Source organism: Excalfactoria chinensis, chromosome 5, assembly GCF_039878825.1.
Source record: "Excalfactoria chinensis isolate bCotChi1 chromosome 5, bCotChi1.hap2, whole genome shotgun sequence".
NCBI classification, from domain to species: domain Eukaryota; kingdom Metazoa; phylum Chordata; class Aves; order Galliformes; family Phasianidae; genus Excalfactoria; species Excalfactoria chinensis.
Genome location: NC_092829.1, coordinates 17,970,905 through 17,990,651, shown reverse-complemented (window position 1 = coordinate 17,990,651; position 19,747 = coordinate 17,970,905). Strand labels below are relative to the sequence as shown.

Genomic DNA, 19,747 nt, shown 5'->3' with positions numbered 1-19,747 from the left:
GATAAGAAGAAGAGATTTTGAAGCTTTTCCAGGTCTGTGAAGTGAGCATAGGACTACACCTCATGCTATGGCTGTAAGGGTGTAAAGACTGCTGTTACACACTCTTCTAAACTGTGCTACGGAAAGACCTAAACATTTGCTGAGGGAGAAATTGGGAAGACAAACATATGGCCTGTAGGGCTTTATCCCAAGGAAAAAAAGTTTCCATTCAGTGAAACTATAGAGAGAAACTCTCTCTCCAAACAGCACAGAGATCTTGCCTCAACAGGTACTAACTAGAATGTGCTTTTTATGGCTAGATCTGAGCAAGTTTATTTCAGACACAAACTCCACATTCATTTTCAGTATTTTTATTAAGTTGAAGCAGTTGCAGGGCTGGCAGGATTTTGCATAGTTCATTTTCACCTCTTGAGGTTTTATAGACGTGTTTTAGTTTTATGCTGAGAAAGAATGTTTCACAATGACAGGATAAATGAAGAAATATTCCCACTTGTGGTAACCTAACATTACCTCTTACAAAGTGACTCCTCTCAGTTTTTGTCCATCCAGAAAAGTACAGTGGTGTCAAAAGGGCTGTCATGGAAACTGCTTTCAACTGCATGGCTGTATCAGCAACCACAGCTCACAGCAGCCCTGCCAGACCAATTCCACAACCACACTGAGACAACAGCAGCCAACTGCTGAAACAAATGGAGCAAATCCAGCTTCATACAGCCATAACAAAAGGATTCCCCAGGATGATAGAAGACACAGAAAACTTGTCAGTATGCTCATCTAAATGAACGTCCACTAACTGCTCTTGCAATGAGACAGGATTCAGTTTTTGAGTCCTATTATCACTGTGCAATACCATCAGCCCCTCAACTCCAGCCCCAAAGCAGCTGCTGATGACTCTGGGGCTATGCTGAGGGAATGGATGTTTTTACGATGCACTGTTCTGACTGGTGAGGCCATTCACCTCATTTCACACTCATCTATTCCAGGTCTGTGACTCCTTTAGCACGGCCTTTTCCTTCAGGCCAGGCTCCCACCATAAAGGCCCAGCTGTTGCAGCTATTCAAAATTACAGGAAATGAAAGGAACCAAATACTGGACTGTTATCTTTTTTTATGTCCTCTGAAGTCATGTTTTTCCCTTTTGCCTGTGTGTGTGGAGCCACCACAGAACACAGAATTACTTAGGGTCACTCCGTAGAAGCAGCCAAACAGAAGTAAAGCAGCAAGCCTGTCCCAGAAGAGAAAGGTCTGGGCCCTACTGATAAATGAAAGTGTCTGACCAAAAGAGAAACATATATGCAGAAGAGAAAGAAATAACCCATAATGTTACTGCAGTGCTCTGTAGCGAGAAGTGAAAAGGAAACCCATGCTTCCTTTTTCGTTGCATTAATTTTAACTTACATGTCTTCCCTCCAGTTATCTTCCCTCCAAGCTATAGCTCTTTCAATTGGCATCACACAGACTATATGAGCCACAAATTCTCTTATGCTGGTCCTATACAACTTACCAGCTGCGCTGATTTCTTTTCCTGCTGTTAATTCTCAGCTCCCCCTACCACCATGCAGCCTCAGCTGTGCATCCTCTTACCCAAATGAAGCTCTGCATTCTTTTGATGGGGTACAAAGGGAAAGAAAATACAGAAGAGACCTAGAAGGTCTTCAGGATAAGGACAGTATGATGAAATGGATAAGGTGATGAGAAACTTTATTGCCTTTATCAGGCAGTCCTTCCAGGCTTGCATAGCTTTGGTGGCTGCTGAGAAACAAGGGCTGAGCGTAGAATGTGACTGATGGAAAAGAAAACAAAAGGGGCCCCTTAGCTGCTGTGCCTTGTAAACAAAGCACATCTTTCTGAGTCCATATGAGATTCTGCAGAAGAGCCCAGGAAGGACTGAGATCTGCCAGAAGTGAGCAGTGATCAGAGAAATGAGGAGTGTCGGATAGCAAAATGATAAGAGGACTTGGACTACTGAGTGTGAAAAGTAAGTTACACTGTAAAATGAAAAATAATTAGTAATTCATTTAAAAAAATTCATGTAAAAAGATCAAATAAACATCTGAATGGCAACATTGGCAATGGGCAGCAAACATTTAATAGATAATCAAAGCACTGTAAAGAAGTGTTTTATTGAGCTTTGGCACTGACAGCTTCAGGAGAGGAGTTACCTGAAAAGAGCAACACTGCTATGAACAGCTGTTCACTAGTGAGTGTTATGTTCTAATGTCCCAAGAAATAAACTGAGCACTGCCTGGGAAAATGAAATTTTTCTTCACAAAGATAGTATGGCAGAATTGTTTTAGTACAAGGAAATGAGGGACGGGGACTTTCTTTATCCCACTGGCTTACTTAGATATGGTGGGATTAAAGTGTCAAGACAGAGATCAGATGGAAACATACCCTCAGCTGACTTCCCCTAGGTAAAGAAGTTTCAGAAAGACATGTTCTGGGCTCAGGAAAATGATGCTATCTGCTCAATGTTGTATTTCCTCAGGGACTGTATGTCAAAGTTTCATGCCATGCATCCAGAGAGAGACCAAAGAGCAGAAACAAAATAGGCACATCCCAAAGACAAGGAGATACACAGTTGAGAAAGACCCTGAATTTAACCTCTCATGCAAGACGATATTTCTTTAAGATTTTTCTTTAAGATTTATTAAGGAACATGAGTCTGACCACTGGAAATCATGAAGGAGAACTCTGCTTGTGTTGTGGCTTAATGAAAGTATGTTTATGCATGGGACAGGGAAAGAGACTGTACTATAAGGGAGTGTGTTTACTTGAATCAGAATTTTAGTGCTTAGAAATGCTGACAGCTTGGAAGATTAAATCCTGTATCTACTAACTCAGCAGTATCCTCTCCACTAAATTTCCCCATCATCTGTGTACCACAACATAAGCAGCAGCTTGGAAAAGAAGATATCTGCTTGGCGTGTGGCTAAACCTGTGGCTGAACCCTCCAAGCTGGATACAAACTGAACTGTGCCTTAGCATCAAGGCCACCAATGACTTTGGTTATAAGAATTGGATTCCCTTGAAGAAGAGCAAATGCTAGCTCTCCTACCATAGAATCTGCAGCTGTCAGATGGCAGCAGCTTGACCTTATGGGGCCACACGTCTCTGTGGGTGAGCCAGGCTCCCTGTAAATCTTTCTGAGGGATCAGGAAGCAATCGCCGAATCCCAGCAAAACCTAATTATGCCCCCTCTCCTCCACCATGAATGATCATTTAGGAGAAGTCAGAATTATTATTCTCCTCTCTCCCCTACAATTAAAACATAAATTGTGGGATTTTTTTTTTTCCTTTCAACTTTTAGCCCTCTTCAGTCCTCTCTTTGTGCTGGGCCTTTTGTCCTGGGGAAGGGGCAGCCTGGCTGGGAGCTGTGGGAAGACAGCATCGGGCAGACAATGCTGCTGTCTGCAGAGCAGACATTGGTGAATGGCATAGCGATGGGTAGACAGAAGAATTTCGACCTGTTGCTATAGCAGCGGGGTGAGAGTGGAGGCAGTGCACCCAGGCTTGTGGCAGGGCCACCACTGCCCCAGCAGCCCACAATTAATGCACTGAGGTTAATGAGGGGAAGAGATGTTAACCCCTGTGTGTCCTTCACTCACTAAGTGGAGGAGGCAGGATTTGGTAAGTGGGGTCTCCTCTGGATGGGGGAGGTAGCAGATGCAGATTTCAAGCACTGAGCTGGAACAAGCAAGCTGTCCCAAAATTATTTGTGAAACATTCAGAACTAGTTGCTTGTACAGACAAGCCTTGGCACCCAGTACAGAATATGAAACAGTCTGATCAAACTAATGAGCACAAAACAGTTCATGAATACAGCACACATGGAACATGCCTCCTTCTTCATCCAGAAATGCACAGCAGTGTCCTGGGTTCCAGTCATTTTTCAGGAAGTTCATGGATCAGGAATGCTAGAAGTGGTTTTGCAGCTTAACACACAGCAACAACTAAGCCTGCGCATTTTACCTCTTCCTCCTGCACAGAGTACTACAGTGCCAGAAATTAACAAGTCATTAATGCAAGTGGCAAAGAACAAATATAAATAGCATTGACAGTATTATCCTCTGTAAACTTAGGTTAGAGGAGGGCAGTTGTGTGGGCTTTAACTAACTTTTGCTTCTCAGTATTTACCTGTATGTGTAGGCAGCTCTACAGCATGCAGATCTACAGCTCCACAATAAAAGACTCTTTGCACAAACTGAAAACTTCTGGTTGCTTTTGTGATAGTCAAGTCATTTTTAGATTATATTTGATGGGAAAAAAAAAAAAAAAAGAAAAAAAAAAGAAAAAAAAAGAAAAAGAAAAAATCAATTGTTATTATTTCTCTTATTAGATAGCATAATCCTCAGATACAGAAACAGGGAGAAGACACTCCAGCAGAGACAAAACAATTCCCTTCCCAGCCAGGAGCATCTGACTTTTAATGCAGTGGAAGGAACAAGATCTCCAGCTGCAGCAGCTGCCTTCTTCAACAGTTTGCAAACTAAGTTCATACAAGTACACTGAAGGCTGGATGTCCACTCATCTTTTTGGCCTGCAAAGCAGAAGGAAAGTCTCCTGAGAACAGGAGCTCTCCTGAGAGCTTATAAACTTCAGGTCAGGACAGAGTCTCCTGGATCAGCATTCCTGACAGCATTTCAGCAATTCTGCTTCAGTCCCAGATGGAACCTATACGCGCAGAGGCAGCTGTAAAGCAGACAACAAGCTCAGTACAACTGAACAGTTCAGCTTCTGAAAAACTTTGGAGTTCATTTCAAATTTTGGAAGAAGAAAGTCCAGGTTGATGCTGTTTGCATTATTCATTTCCTTGCAAGGGACAGCCTGGAAGGTGTGCTGCCATGGATGGCCATGCCAAGAACATCTCACTATTTGGTAAAAGATTCCACAGTTGGTCAGGCTCTGTGGGCCTTACACACTGCAGCAGGTGAGATGCAAACCAGAATGAGAGGTAATGGCCTCAAGGTGAACCAGGGGAGGCTCAGGTTGGGTATTAAGAAAAAATTCTTCTTGAAAAGAATGGTGAGTTATTGGAATAGGCTGCCCAGGAAAGGGAGATCGATCCCCACTTCACCACAAGCTCCTTTCAGATACTTGTAGAGAGCAATAATGTCTCCCCTGAGCCTCCTCCTCTCCATACTAAATCCTAATTCACTCAGCCACTCCTTATAAGACTTGTGGTCCAGACTCTTTGTAAATCTCATTTACTCTTGTCTGCAAATGTGTTTCACTCAGTGGTGTATTCAGCACTTAGGGATAATTGCACATGGATTTCACTCATGTAAGCATGGTCAGAGGTAAGTAGGGCAACCTTATGGGATGGAGGGAACATCTGGAAGCAGTGATTCTGGAAGAAGATTTGGATCATTATCACCTCTGGTGCAACCCTAAGTTGAAAAGAACTGATGAAATGATGAAACATTAGGATTTAGAAACAGAAACATGAAGCAGGAGGGAAAATAATTCACTTTGTCCGTGTAGTTCCTGGAGGAACACTATAAGCCAGTCTTTCATACACAATAAAGGGATGCAAAAAAACTGAGGAGGGTTCAGAAAAGATCCACAAGAACTATAAAGGAATAAAAATCCTACCACACAAGAAAAGATAAAAGCTCAATGTATTTAATCTGCTCTGTAGGAGATTTGGAAACAGTCAGTCCATAAGTACCTACACAGGAAATTATGAAAGATTTGATTTGATAAATGATATGGATAGTTGGAAGGCAACATGGAGAAACTGAGATTAAAGATCATATGCAGATTTTTAACAGCAAAAGCAACTAACCATTAAACTGACTTACTAAAAACTCTGTGAAGTTTCTGTATCACCAGAGTGCTTTAGGCAGGTTAGGAGTTGTTCTAAAGAATTATTCTGATTCTCATGGGAATTTATTCAGAGATGAGATACAGTCTGTGATATGCAGCAGCTTCTGCAACATGATCACTTTAATGATTTTTGACCTTTAAATCTGTGAAATGGTTAGTTAATTTCTAAACAGCTGTTCTTGTGACTGTGCATGGGAAAAATTATGGCAACAGTTGTTTAGGTAAGGGCAGTTCCATCTCACTCCCCTCATGCTTAGGAATTTAGAAATAGCTGAATGAATATTAGTGCTGCTCCCTCATAGAAAAATATTGATGTAACTAGGTTAAGTATGGAGAGCTGAATTTTTTTGGAATTGACTGTAAGGAATGGGAAGTAAAAGTTTTAAAGAAAACCAGGACACTATTCAGGAGGCCCAAGATAACTGTATCTTTGAGGATGTCCTCACACAACCTGATCTCAGAATGCTCAGACATCCAAGCTCTTATACATAATGATACTGCAGTAGAAGTACTCCTCAAAAATAACATAATAAGAAAAAAAGAGCTGCATCAAATTATCTTTTCATATAGTTCACAGAACATTTAGCTGAACTTTCCTTTTTGCCTTTCTGAACTCATTTCCAAATGTAAGCTTGTTTGTCATTCCAGCTGCTTTTTCCTGCACACACGAGGGTAATGCATTTCTTGTGTTTTCAACAAACACTGGAACACTGAAGTCCCCTAACAATGCAGCACTTGACTAATCTGAATTGCTCACTCACCCACTGAAATTCTATACAGCACAGCTCAAAGCTGTTAATCTTGCAGCAAAACCTGCTTCCAAACCTTTCAAACCTTCCATTTTTTTTTTAAAACATCTCAGTAGATACAGATTTTCTATTATCCCTTCAACAACATTTGGAGAAAATTAATATAGCCCTTTTTCTATGTTTCAGATTATCTTCTAATAGCATGGAGAAGCTTTTATCAACAAGGAAACAGCCTGCTTTTCCTCCGCCTGATCAGAAAAGAAATAACCTCTCACAAAAGTTCCTGAACCAAACAGCCCTCCTCCATATCCTCCTATGTAGTCAGCACTGTGAGCACGGCATGTTGCATGCTGATTGAGCTGTATGCGTATAACTTACAGCCCCTTTTTAACCACTTGTTCCTGGAGGACCAAAAATCAGTCCCCTGCCTTATCCTACCAGTTTCACAGCACCAGATTCCCGAGGGAAACAAAACTTTCCCAAGTCAGCGACACTGACACTTAGGTTCCCTAAGACTCGGTCGGCTGAGATTTCTTTCTTCCAGTCTTCCCCATACGTAGTTCCGTCACTGTCCTTCCACCAACCCACCCACCATCCAGTCACGAACCGCCCCTGCTCTTACCGTACCTTTCTTCTTAAACTGATACACTCCTGATGATGGAAAAAAAGAAAAAAGAAAGAAAGATAAATCCAGATTGCTCTGATGAATGGATTCTCCCCTAGCTGCGTTCACCCAGGGATCAGATAACTTCAGCCCAGCAGTGCCAGCCCAGGCGCGTCACCCAGCCGGCTGCCCGCAGTGGGAGCCGAGAGGGGAGGTATGCGCTCGGCGTGCTGCGGCAGGACCCGCGGCTCCCCGCCTGCCAATCAGCCCGGCCTGCCTGTGTGGGCAGGGCAGAGATGAAAAAATGTGCAGGTTACTTCCAGATCTGCCGCACCCAGAAGGTGGAGAAAGCAACAGGCTGAATGGGTGAGAAACTTCATGTGAAGTCCTGCCAAAGAAACTAAGCTTTTTCCCCCCCTTCCTTTCATAGAAAAGCTAATTTTATTTTTATTTATTTATTATTTTTTTTTATTTTTTATTTTTATTTATTTATTTATTTATTTATTTACAAAACCAAACCTCCAAACATTTCAGCTCATCACCTGCAAGAAACCTGGTAGCCTGTGTCAGCAGCTGAATCACTTTCTCCCGTAAACCCTTTAAACCCTTCAGATTCCAGGTGGTTTTAGGGCTAGAATTTTCTTGTTTGCTCTCAGGTGAACTGTTTTGGATTTATTCCTGATTGGGTAAAATGCAGAGGCAACATTTAAATGGGAAGCACTCACCAATTTTAAAGACAATCTATTTCAATTCCTGTTTTTTACCTCCTATGCCTCTTTCAAACTAAAGGACAGAAATTAGGAAGATCACTCTGATCATTAAAAGTAATATATACAGCCTTACAGAGGGAATGTGAAGGTCATGAAAATACTTCTTTTCTTTTTAAGACCAAGAATAGATCTAGGACAGAGATAACAGGACGTGTCCGTTTGTGATAGCACAGGATTAGACTTCATGATCCAGGAAGTTTGTTTTGGTTCTTACCATAAAAGCCAAAATAAAGATGAAAATATAACCTATAAACCAAACAGCCTGATTTATCAAAACAGAATGCCCCATCTGCCAAATACCCTGCTTGATCTTACCAAGCCTCAGAATATTGTCTTCATCCCCCCCTTTCATTGCTCTTCTCTCTGCCCCAAGCAATTTGAACATACAACTGAAAACAACAGAGACACGCTGTCAGTGCCCTTGGGGAACAGCCAGCATCCTTCCGCTCCATTGTGACATTTTAGGGTTATTCAGGTTTCTCTCATTTCCCCTTAATGGTTATTGTGGAGAAGCATAAATTGTGTGGGATTTTGACACACTGAGGAAAACAAACAGATTATCTGAAAGCAAGGTTATCTGGATAATTTGGAAATCATGGCAGAAATCTGGCTTACCAATAAATCACTGATTTGACATTCAAACACTTAAATACATCAGTATAGAAATCATTCTAAGTACACTTGAGCGGTTAAGCACAACAGCATGTGGAATAAACAAGCTACAGTTTAGAGGTTTAGGTCTAACAATGAGACTAATTATATGATGAAAGGGGAACAAGATGCTGGAATGACTATATGAACAGGTACTGTAGGGACAAGTATGTTGTCTACCAGCTGGGAGAGGCACAGAAAAGCATGCAGCAAAGCTGTTTGCTGCCAACCTGCAGAAAAGACTCGACCACCTTAATGACAGGATGCACTGGTGCTAGACTGCGAGTGGGAAGTCAGTGATTAGATGCCCTTCTCTGGAAAGAAATACAAATGAAGAATGGCCACAAAATGTTATTCCTTTTGCTAGCCTCTCCTTAGCAAACTTGAGCCTGAAATTAGATAATTAATGGCAGAGTTGGATCATCTGTTTTCTAATAACCCTAACTCTGCCAACCATGAAGCCACTCCTTACACAACAGCATTGCTGCTCACTTTTCTCCTACACCTTGTAATCGCTTTATACAGCAGATAGGGCTTTCTCTATCACTGCAAAAAAGGCATCTTTTGATTCAGAGGCTAAAAACTCCCTGGCCTGTAGCAAGTTGAGGCCAAGGCAGAATGAGATAGAGAAATTAGCCCAAGGACAAACTGCTTAAATAAAAACTAAAAAGGTGTGGAGCTTAAACAAACACCACGTCTGGAAAGAATGAAAACATGAACCTGCTCTCATGACTTTCCAAGTGAACGGTGATCCTTTCCTCATGTTATCCTTCCTCCTTTCAGCCACATGAAACTCTTCTGCAGATAATTTTGTCTCTGTCTTTCTGTGGGAAACAGCAAAGATGAGCAGGCAGATGAAGTCATCTTCTCCTAGACACTTTCCTTTGTTTCTTGTTACCAATTAAATCCATAATTAATCTGGTGACCAGGATTGAGCACTGCATGAGGTGCTGGTATGCAATGGACATACTGAAGTAAACTTGATCCTCAGGAAGCAGAGGTTTTTCCCTCACATGCTATTAGTCCCTTGACCTTTTGTCTGATAAAAACTTTTAAAATGTGCAGAAAACTCAAAGTAGGAGTAGAATCAGATTTGTGGAAAGAAATTTCTTCGTTCCAAAAAAACCTCATGACTTAAAAAGTTGCTGTTACTTCTGAGCTGAACACTGAAGACAGCCTTTGTGAAAAATCAGAATTCAGTCTAAACTATCTGTTGGGCTGGTGGCTAGGGGATTCTGTTTGGCTGTAAGAAGTCCAGGTACAATTCTATTCTTTCTCACCCAAGACAGAAACTTGAGATTCACGTCCTTCATTCTAGAGAAGGACTCTACCATGCCGGCTCAAGTTCAGCCTTTCAAAAATTCCCAGGTCTATTTCTCATCACAGCTCATCAGGTTTTATTCATATTCATCCTTACAAAAGAAGAAATCTGGATCAAAATCTGTTTCAGCTCACTTTCCTGACACATTTGAAGTGTAGATAACAGACAAAGCTTTATCCTTAAACAGTATCTTGTCTGCTGGCCTGTGTTCATCCTGCAACCAGCTGAGAAAGAGAAAAAAAAAAAAAAATCAAATCCTGTCTGCACAACTAAGCTGAAAACAATTCCATGTCAGCTGTATTTGGCTTGGGTTTATAACATCTCTTGCAACCAACAGGAACCATCCCAGAACCCTATTCTTGGGAGGAATAAATAGCAAAATTAAAGCTCAGTGGCCCAAAATGCATTTCTGGAGTAACGTCCTGGTGGGATGGAAGAGGTGGTTTGGATCACGATATATTCAAATAACTAAAAACAAAACAAACAAACACCAACAACAAGACACAGGAGAAACAAAGATATAAGTAATGAAAAGCATCAAGATACAGAGGGAGGAAAGATTAACTGAAAGCCAGATAACCACAGATAGCTCAGTGCAGGCACTCATTAAAGCTAAGTATGGCTTCTCATGACTGAAAAAATGAATAGCTGAACCCACTAATATCAGATGAGTCTCTGCTTGTTACTTGTTTCCACATGGTTGAATCAGTGTTTTGCCAGTAAACGCTTAAAGTCTGTGAGAAAAAGAAAGTACAGGGAAGTTCATAGCCACAGACCAATGCCCAGATGTTATATATAGTTCCTATGTTTGTACCCTCTCAGATGTGCCTTCTTCACTCCCAAAGACGTCCCCATGCTCTCTATTCAAATCCATACAAAGCTTTCCATGTTTAGAAACACAGAATGTACAGCCATTTTCCAAGTCTGAATTGCAGGTAGGAGCTCTAACTCCCTCAAAGATGAGCTTGGCTCAAAAGAGTCTGCAAATGCTCTTTCTGCTTCCTTACAAACACTCTGGATGACACCTAAATATAAAATGTCTTACATGATGCTACAAAGCAGCCTGTGATTCACACCAAAGAGAACTGGATTTGAGTGTGTAAGTTGTAGGAAGGTGAGCCAGAAACCAAAGATCTTACTTGTATCATGAACTCACATTATTTATGTAAATGCACATACACACACATACAGGCACATATGGAGAAATGGATACCATTGTACATTCTGATACATGTGTATACATGTATATACCATATAGTTATATGCATATACATATGTATATGCTTGCACAAAGAGGAAGCACCCTGTTTTTCCTGTTGTGTGCTGGATCTTTACTGTGACTTTAAGGCATATAAAGGCAAAAACCTCACTGCTGCATAAGCCACTGCCTGGAGGGAGAAACCTGAAATCTTAACTCCAGACCATAATAAATGGAGATCATACCACTCCCTCCAGTGCAGTAACGCTGAAGGGAACAGAGATCTAATTTGAAGAAGCAGCAAAACCAGTGCCAAAGTAAATGCATCATCCCCAGGATTTATGATGAAGAAATACAACTTAAATCCCCGTCCTTTCATTCTTCTTGTGAAAAGCAAACTCCAACATGCTCAGGGAATTACACATCTGTGAAACAACTCCTAAGGCTTTAATGACTATTAAAAAAAGCTGTTTTATTTGGTGTTGTCTGTAATAGCTTTAGCTTCAAGTAGAAGATGCTTTTTCATCAAAGACTTGTGGAGTGTCTGTCACATTACATAGAAGTCATATCTGTTGTAACTTACTTCTGAATGAAAAAAAGAGGTGGTAAATGTCTGCCCCACAGTGCCTGGAAGAGAGAAACCTCAGCCACCCTGAGGGCAGACATATTGCATAACTAAGTTTCTTTATTCTAATTTAGAGGAAATTTTGGCTATGACATTTCTGGTCAGGTAGCAGGCACAGACACTGTGGCAGGTGGGTGCTACTGACCTTATGCTTGTATGCCATGGGATCAAGTGCAGCACGGCTAAAATCACGTGGAAGCGACTCACGCGAGGGATGATCCTGGCAAGTTACAAAGAATGGTAGCTGTACTGAGACCGCGTGACACCACCTTGCCCAAGCAGACAGGCTGCAGAGCCACTAATTGTGCTAAGAATGTGAGAAGCCAAACAAAGGCTTTTCAAATCTGAGGCATTACGGTTGATTTGTCCAGGTCACGGTCTGAACAGATGATGAGGCCAAATAAATTCCCCAGCCCAGTAACATGAAGTTTAATGAAGACTTGTTCAGGCAGCCTTATTAGCAAAGAACTGCAGTGCCTAAGACGGAAGAGCTGTTCTGCTTTCAATAGGACACAAAGGGTGCTAATTTTTAATATCTGCTCAATTTGATGCTCTTTAATATTCATAGACAAATTATAAAGTATGACAAGCTGAGAAAATCAACACACAGCTGATGAAGGCAGCCTTTGCATTCAAATGAGACAAACCATAGAGCAGAACATTATGATGGAGTCCCTTCACCCATCTTTTCTCTTCATAGGAATTAAAAGCGACTTTATCCCTAATTATGCTAGTAATAAAGTAAATTATCCTCTGTCCTGCTATTCATCACAGAGGACAGTGAGACAACAAAGAACATGCTGTGGCTGTTTAAGTTCCACTTCATTGTCTTAATGATTTTTTGTTATTATTATTTTTTTAATCTGCACCCAAATAGGCACAGCCACCATTTTCTACAGGTGTCAACTTGAAATTTATTTTAAAATAAACTGCAGATTTGACAGACAGCTTGGTAATCTTTTTAAAATGTTTCTATCTGTTCACTATCACATTTTCTTCTTCTTAAATATATTCTCCTTTGGTTGTACATAGTGAAGTTGAAATTGGCTTTCTTAAGAACATCACAAATCCAATTCTGTTAATATGATCAAATACAGAATGTTGCACATTCCAAATACGGCTGTGGTCTTCTGAGTTAAAGGCTTTTAAAACAAACAAAATACAACACTTAAGGACTACAAAGGGAACACTAGGCTTTTAATTTTTTGAGGAAAAAAATCGTGAAGAATATTTGCCTCCAACAATTGCAGGTTGCATAGAACTCTATAGGTGATTGCCCTGTAAAACATGGCGATCATTTGTCTTAAAAAGACATTCACTGACTTGAGTGGTACTTTCCCAAATTGTGTGAATTAAATGGGATTGGAGTCAAAGTGTTAGAGTATAAAGAACACACAGTGAGTATTTTTGTTTGTTTTTGAGAGTGGAAGGATTGAATGAGTTTTGCAAGAATGAAAACATCCTGAAGATTTTCATCCACAACTTTGAATTTTAAAGTCAACACATATTTTCTTAAGCAGAGATAGAGACGCAGACAAACATTACAGCTTCAGATTTCTGCTAGATGCAAAATTTATTATCACTGAAGAAATTTAAATTTCACAGTAGTGCGCTCCAGCACAGCATTAACTACTACTGTAGTTGGTGTTTGTTTTTTCAGAGTCTACCATTAATCCATTACTTTGCAGTAGTGCTACTGTGATTATCCAATCAATGAACAAGCATTTAAATCCTTAAGCTGATTTTGAATAAATTCTTCTTTGCGAACATAGCTCCTCAGCTAAGAAATGGGGATGACAGTGCCTTTGTTCATGTTTCTTTCACTGATAGATGGCAAAATGCAGCAGGCTCACCTGCTAGGAAGAGGCTGAAGTAACCTGCATTACAGCATTTCTAAATGGAAAAGTACTAATGCAACACCCAGCAGTGAAAAAGCAGAGAGAAGGAGAGGACATCTTGAGGAAGAGGAAGGGAAAATGGACTCTGTGGGTAAAATAACAATTCTTAGAGCAAGGTGATGCACTTAAGACATTTCAGCAGCTGAATTTTTGTACCTACCCAGAATATCTCTGCTTCTTAGATATATACAACTAACACAACAGACAAAAAAAAGAAATCCTGGACAACACTAGGAATTCAGTCAAAGGCTACCCAGGTAGAAGTTTTGTCTGATTTTTGTATGTGGGTGTTTCAGTGCAGTTTGTACAGTAGATAGTCTGTTGAGATGTGCAGAAAATGTCTTTGAGTGATTTACTAAGATCTGGAAGTACATAATGCTGGCAATTCTGGAGGAAAAGAATGACCTCACCTATGATCTTATCTACAGAAATACTGCAGTTTCCAACAAAAACTGACTTTACTAATTGAAGAATGAACCTCCTATTCTGAAATGAGAGTCAGAGTCACTTCTGGGAAACAATACACAATCTTTCTAAAGGTGTACAAAGACCAGCAGGTGAAAATAAGCCTTTTCTCCTTAAAACTCCAAGAACATGCAAGGAGGCAGTATCATTTACAATGATAGCACCCAAAACAGAACCGTCTTTCATTAGGAAGCTTTTGCTGGCTCCCTTTTCTCTTCAGAAAAGAGCTACAAGGCTTGAGAGTTATTCTGAAACTTCAGCCCATCCACTGTCTGATGAAGATGTGGATTAAGGTCATTTCATTCTTAATACAGTAAAAAGAACTCAAATGAAGACAGAAAGCTCTGTCCTATACAGCTCTGTCCTCATATATCCCTGCTTCTCATTTATTCCCTAAAAAAATAAACAAAGAAGAGCTGGAGCTGAGTTTCTAGGCACTAAAGAAGTAGCCTGGAAGAGCACTATCACATGCTGTTTGACTTCAGATCTCCTCAGCAGCAAACCCCAGCAAGTAATGAGTTAAATGTCAAGAGTCTTCCTTCACTGAAAAGTGGCTCATTAGATGGGATGAGTTCCTCCAACTGACCTGATTTTCTTTTCATCTACCAGACATGGAGCTGCTGGTTCAGGCAAAACTCAGTCTCTCTTCACACTTGTTTAGTGTGTCAGACATTGGGCTGCTCAGAGGAATGAGACAAACCTGTTTCATTGTGTGGACACAGCTCTTCAGGACAGCCTTTGGAAACCTGCTGTGCTCAGTGTCCCTCACTGTGGCTCTTGCAAAATGCACAAAACTTTCATGTGAGAACAAAGAAAAACTGCACAGCTCTTCAGCACCTAAGTTTCTTGCTAAGTGAACTGCATGGTGAAAGTAGATGGCACTGAAGATACTTTCTCTGCATTTCCACAACACTCTTGCCTTTCCTAAAGGCCCCTCACCACCACATCACTGTCAGGTGCCTTTCATCTGACTCTGCACTGTTATGAGATGCCATGAGATGTCAATGCCTTAACTGATGGAGAATGGACCCCCACTTAGCTAAACCACCTTGACCTTTACAGTAGCTCAGTTCACCTGACACTGTTTGTCTCTCAACACATATGTGACTAATTAGGAAATCAAATAGTTTTCATGATGCCTGAACTATCTTATGACAGACAGGCTGGTCTGTTCCTGTATCCAGGACACAAGGCAGCCTAAGGAGCTCAAGCAGATTTCTGAGAAAAGTCATTGGATCCTGTAATTTCAAACCAACTAGAGATGGAAAGTGTACCTACAGGATTTGACAACATAATGGGGAGGCTCTCATAGCACTTGCTAATATCTGAAGAATTTACAGTAGCACAGGTTTAAGCATAGATATATAACCTTAACAGTGCTCTGAGTACATACCTGTGCTGCAAACTCCTGTCACTCTTCACTGATTTTGTATCCATGCTAAATCAAATGGAAAGCTGCTCACAAATGACGCAATCTGTATTTACTTTAAGGTCAGACATACCCACAAAGCCTGAAGCTTACTGTCAGCAATGACTGACCTCTGTGAACAGAGATAACAACTGCACAACCCTGCTTAAGCCTACCCACCTAATCATAGCAGACTGCCTCGTCATAAATATGGTCTTTAATGCAGTGCATGTTGGTGGCTTTACCAAGAAACAGATACTGTACTGACTGAGTTGAAGAAGCACAATGAAGATTGTAGAGTCCAGTTACAGCATTTGCTGGAGAGACACTTCAGCATTCAAAAAGGGGAAACAATGTACGCACAACTGCGTCAATGGAGTGAAATGCCCTTTTTGTTTCCCCCTCCTTGGAGACTAAGAATTCAAAAGGTTGCAGAGAATCTTGCAGGTCTCCCAGGATACCCCATAGTTCACACTAATAATGTGTTGCTGGAGGCAACCAAGCCTGAACAAACAAATCAGTCCGGGGGAGGTGGAGTGATGGGTTCATGAAAGCAAAGTCCCCAGTAAAGCCCCTCTCTATTTCTTTTATGTAAACTTTCCCACCCAAATCCTAATTCTGCTTGACTGGAGAAGGGCCTGCCATCAGTGAGGCGCAGCACAGCACCCTGGGTGGAGCTCATGTCCCACTTTAGGAGCCAGTTCACTGTGCTGCAGGCAAAGGCCCATAGCCGAGAAGGGCAGCAAGGCAATGAAGCTGGCATGCCAGCTGCTGCCTCAAATCAGCAAATGCCCTCCAATTCTCTGTTCCACTGGCCAGACCCCGCACCCAGATCTCTCTCTGGGCCCTACATGCCATGCTCTGTTCTGATCAGGTCCCTCCCAGAGACTCCTACCTACCATAAAGTGTATAAACACATGCTTAAGTGGAGGTAGAATGTAATGGGCACAGCCATATGGAAATATTTGTACTCTTTGCATGTTTCTGCTGGGTTTTTCTGGAGAAGGACCTGGCTGCAGGTTTTGCTGAAGAGAATCAAGAATGTTGTTGGTGCTTATGCAAGAATATGGATTTATTTCCCTTCATTCAAAACCAACAGTCTTATCACACATACATGTTCTTGACAGAAAATATCTCAGCACCATGTTCACCTTTACATGCCTTTAAACACTAACAGGCCTTTGCAATTAATGACTATACAACACGTACCCCATTTTTTCAAAAGACACAGATCTATCAGATCAGCCTGAACACACACTCAAAGTTACTGTGCTCCCCCTGCACATATCAGCATTATAGTGTAGAGCCGCTGTCTTTGAAGAGTGAGTCAGAAAATCAGAACTTTTAAAAGGCCCATTTTAACATAATGTGAAACCCAGGAAAGTGGCAAGTCTAAGCTTACACCTTATCTGCATCTCAGATAACAATCAAAAGAGCCACCTATTTTAGCATGCCCAGTTTACATGATGAGACCCTTTGTTAGGAGCCACCGGCCTCTATCCTACACTTCACTTCTTACTTTGGTACAGAGCACTGAGGACACCTAAGTGTTAACTTATCCAAATTTACAATACTCATATGCTAAATTATTCCACAGCCCCCAGACCTGCCTAAGGGTGTGTCAGGAAACAGTGCACTTTGTAATTGCCATTCCATTACTGCATTTTTGAAAATGATCAACAAAACCTCATGCTAGAGCCAAAAGGTGTCTATTACAGCCACTTACCTTCTCAAATCCTACCTACACAAAGATTTCCACCAGCGAGAAGATTACTACAGGCAGCTGCACCCACAAGGTCTCACAGTGAGTGCAACAAGTTACTCCTCTTTCAGGCACCAGCATGCTTCCTTATGTGCGCATATACAAAGCCAGCTAAAAGACGTTACACCAAAGCTAATGAATACTTGGCCACTATTCTTTAATGCAAATGATGATGCAGAATGTAGTGATAAGAGCGCAAGGGGCAGGACAGATAATTAGAAGGAGGGAGTGGAAATGAAAATTAATGCCAATGAGGTAAGAAAATATTTTTAAGAAATTACTTGGATCAGGAAGTATAACCCAAACTCCAACAGAACTGACAAATGCAATTACAGCATTGATATCAAGGATTTTTAAAGAATCAGTTCAGATGGGTACAGTACCACAGAACTGGAGAACAGCATACACGGTGACTGTATTTGTAAGGGGTAAAAATGACACTGGAAAACAATAATGCTGTGTACAATTAACTTGCACAACTGAGTCCCTGGTTCCTCCAATGCAAAACAAGCATGAGGATTTGACACCTCTGTAGATGACACAGAGATATAAGGGTTCTTTAAAGAAGTCATTGAAGGTTAAAGAAGATTTCCAGCACACAGGTCTGATTTGGGACCACAGCTTCTCTCCCCCCTTGAATTATCTAGTTTTATAGTTCTACCTCACATATACATTTGTTAGAAATGCCTTGAAAAAAATACTGGACTAAGACTGGATTACAGGACTTCTAAATTGCTACTGGTGGCTGATGGCTGGAAGAAAAAAGTCCCAGTACAAGGACCAGAACATTTTGGGTTCCATCTCCTCTTCGTGTTGCTGTTCCCCTCCTCCCTGAAGGAGGAGTCTGATACTCCTCCATGCAGTCCCTGCAGCAGGCCCTGGCAGACTCTCCCATACAAAATTTGTTCCGTGTTTGCAATTTGGACACCAGAACAAGCTGGTTAATAGTTATACAGATTGCTGAAATACATTTCTAGGCAGAAGTCAGTAACTGTCATCATATTCTATTTTCCCCTGTGCTCTGGTTATTTAACGTTCTTCATCTTCTGAGCTTGTAACAATGCTTGTAGCCTTTTTCTGACACCCAATGAAAACATGTTGCACAGCTATACAATCTCTTCAAATCTGCTGGTTTGAAACTTACAGAACACCATTCCTTGCAATTATCACATCAGGACTCTGTACTTAGCTGGCCAAAGTCACAGAAACAATATTTGTATGAGAACTAATGCATAAAAGACAAAGGGAAAGGTTTGAAAAGTCAGTACTGCAGTTCGTTCTTACTCTTCACTACTTCCAAGAAATAACCAGAGCTGAGCTTTTCAGAATCATCTTCTCCAAGTTTTAAAAACAAAGCAGCAGAACCCCCTCAAAACATACAGTTTATTTTGGCAATAATAAAATTCTAAAAGTTAATTCCTTGTGTTATTTATTAACTTCCTGAATTTTGAGCAGCTATGGGTCACACGTGCAACCTTCTATCTCCAAACATGCAGATGTTTTTAGAAAACAACAGCACTGTGATTCTCTCATAGTCCCAATAGCCCTTGAGTTTTAAGAGAATGCCAGACTGTGCAACTGGCCAGCAAACTGAACTGTCAACAGCAAACCAGTGTTTGCAGCTCTCCTTAGATACAAATCAGAACAGAAACTATAACAGATCTGACAACAAAGCACCTAAAATATATATGACATGTCAACAAGGCTATGCATGTATGTATGGGAAACTGGTAATCACAGCCTGAACCTCTGATTAATCAGCTGAGGCAAATGTCAGGTCAGCTGTGGGAGCACAGGTGAGAGTAATTTAGCTGTGCTCCCAGAAGGGGTGGAGCTTGACTCCACCTCCTCTAGACCTCATTTAAGGGCTGACCACCACTGAGGCAGCATCTCTTGGAGATTGCTCCCCAGTGGAGATAGCCTCAGTATTTCCTGGTGAAGACATCCATCTTGGTGAGTTTTTCCTCATAAATAACCTTTTGAATATCTGTTACCATCTTTGTATCATTCCACCTTACACATGTATATGTCTACATCTATTTTCCTACAGGTAGGTAGATATGTAACAATTATACCTGTCTATATCATATATGTATATATCCTATATCTATATTTCTGTGATAATTGTATGCATGTATACTTATAGAATTATAGACACTGAATACATATATATCATGTACTGTTATGATTATGTAACTATACATAAAGTTTCTACTTATATAGAGTACAGACTTTTGTTCTATTGAATATGAAATAATATAGAATTGATTTTATCTATTTCATTACATATTTATATATTTTATTTATAAGATTTATTTGTTAATTAAACCAACACTTATGATGAACAATCAAAATTATTTTAGAGAAGTACAGTGACCTGCAGAAATCCAAGGCAAGCTGAGTAGGGGAGACTGTTTTAATGCAAAGTATTTATTGGTGAGGTATTTATGCACAATTTCAGAAGAGAT

At 40.8% G+C, this 19,747-nt stretch overlaps 1 protein-coding gene across 3 annotated transcripts in view; it reads right to left on the bottom strand.

Moving 5' to 3' along the window:
* The window catches only part of STON2 (stonin 2), a 67,727-nt gene that overhangs the window by 25,032 nt on the left and 22,948 nt on the right, over positions 1–19,747 (bottom strand). Inside the window, exon 1 of one of the 3 annotated variants that reach the window (XM_072339308.1) lies at positions 9,323–9,420. The exons of the other annotated variants lie outside the window; for them this stretch is intronic. Within the exon in view, the coding sequence (XP_072195409.1) occupies positions 9,323–9,365 (43 nt within the window). The 5' untranslated portion in view covers positions 9,366–9,420. Of the gene's footprint in view, positions 1–9,322; positions 9,421–19,747 lie in introns of those variants that run through there. 3 annotated transcript variants of the gene reach the window in all.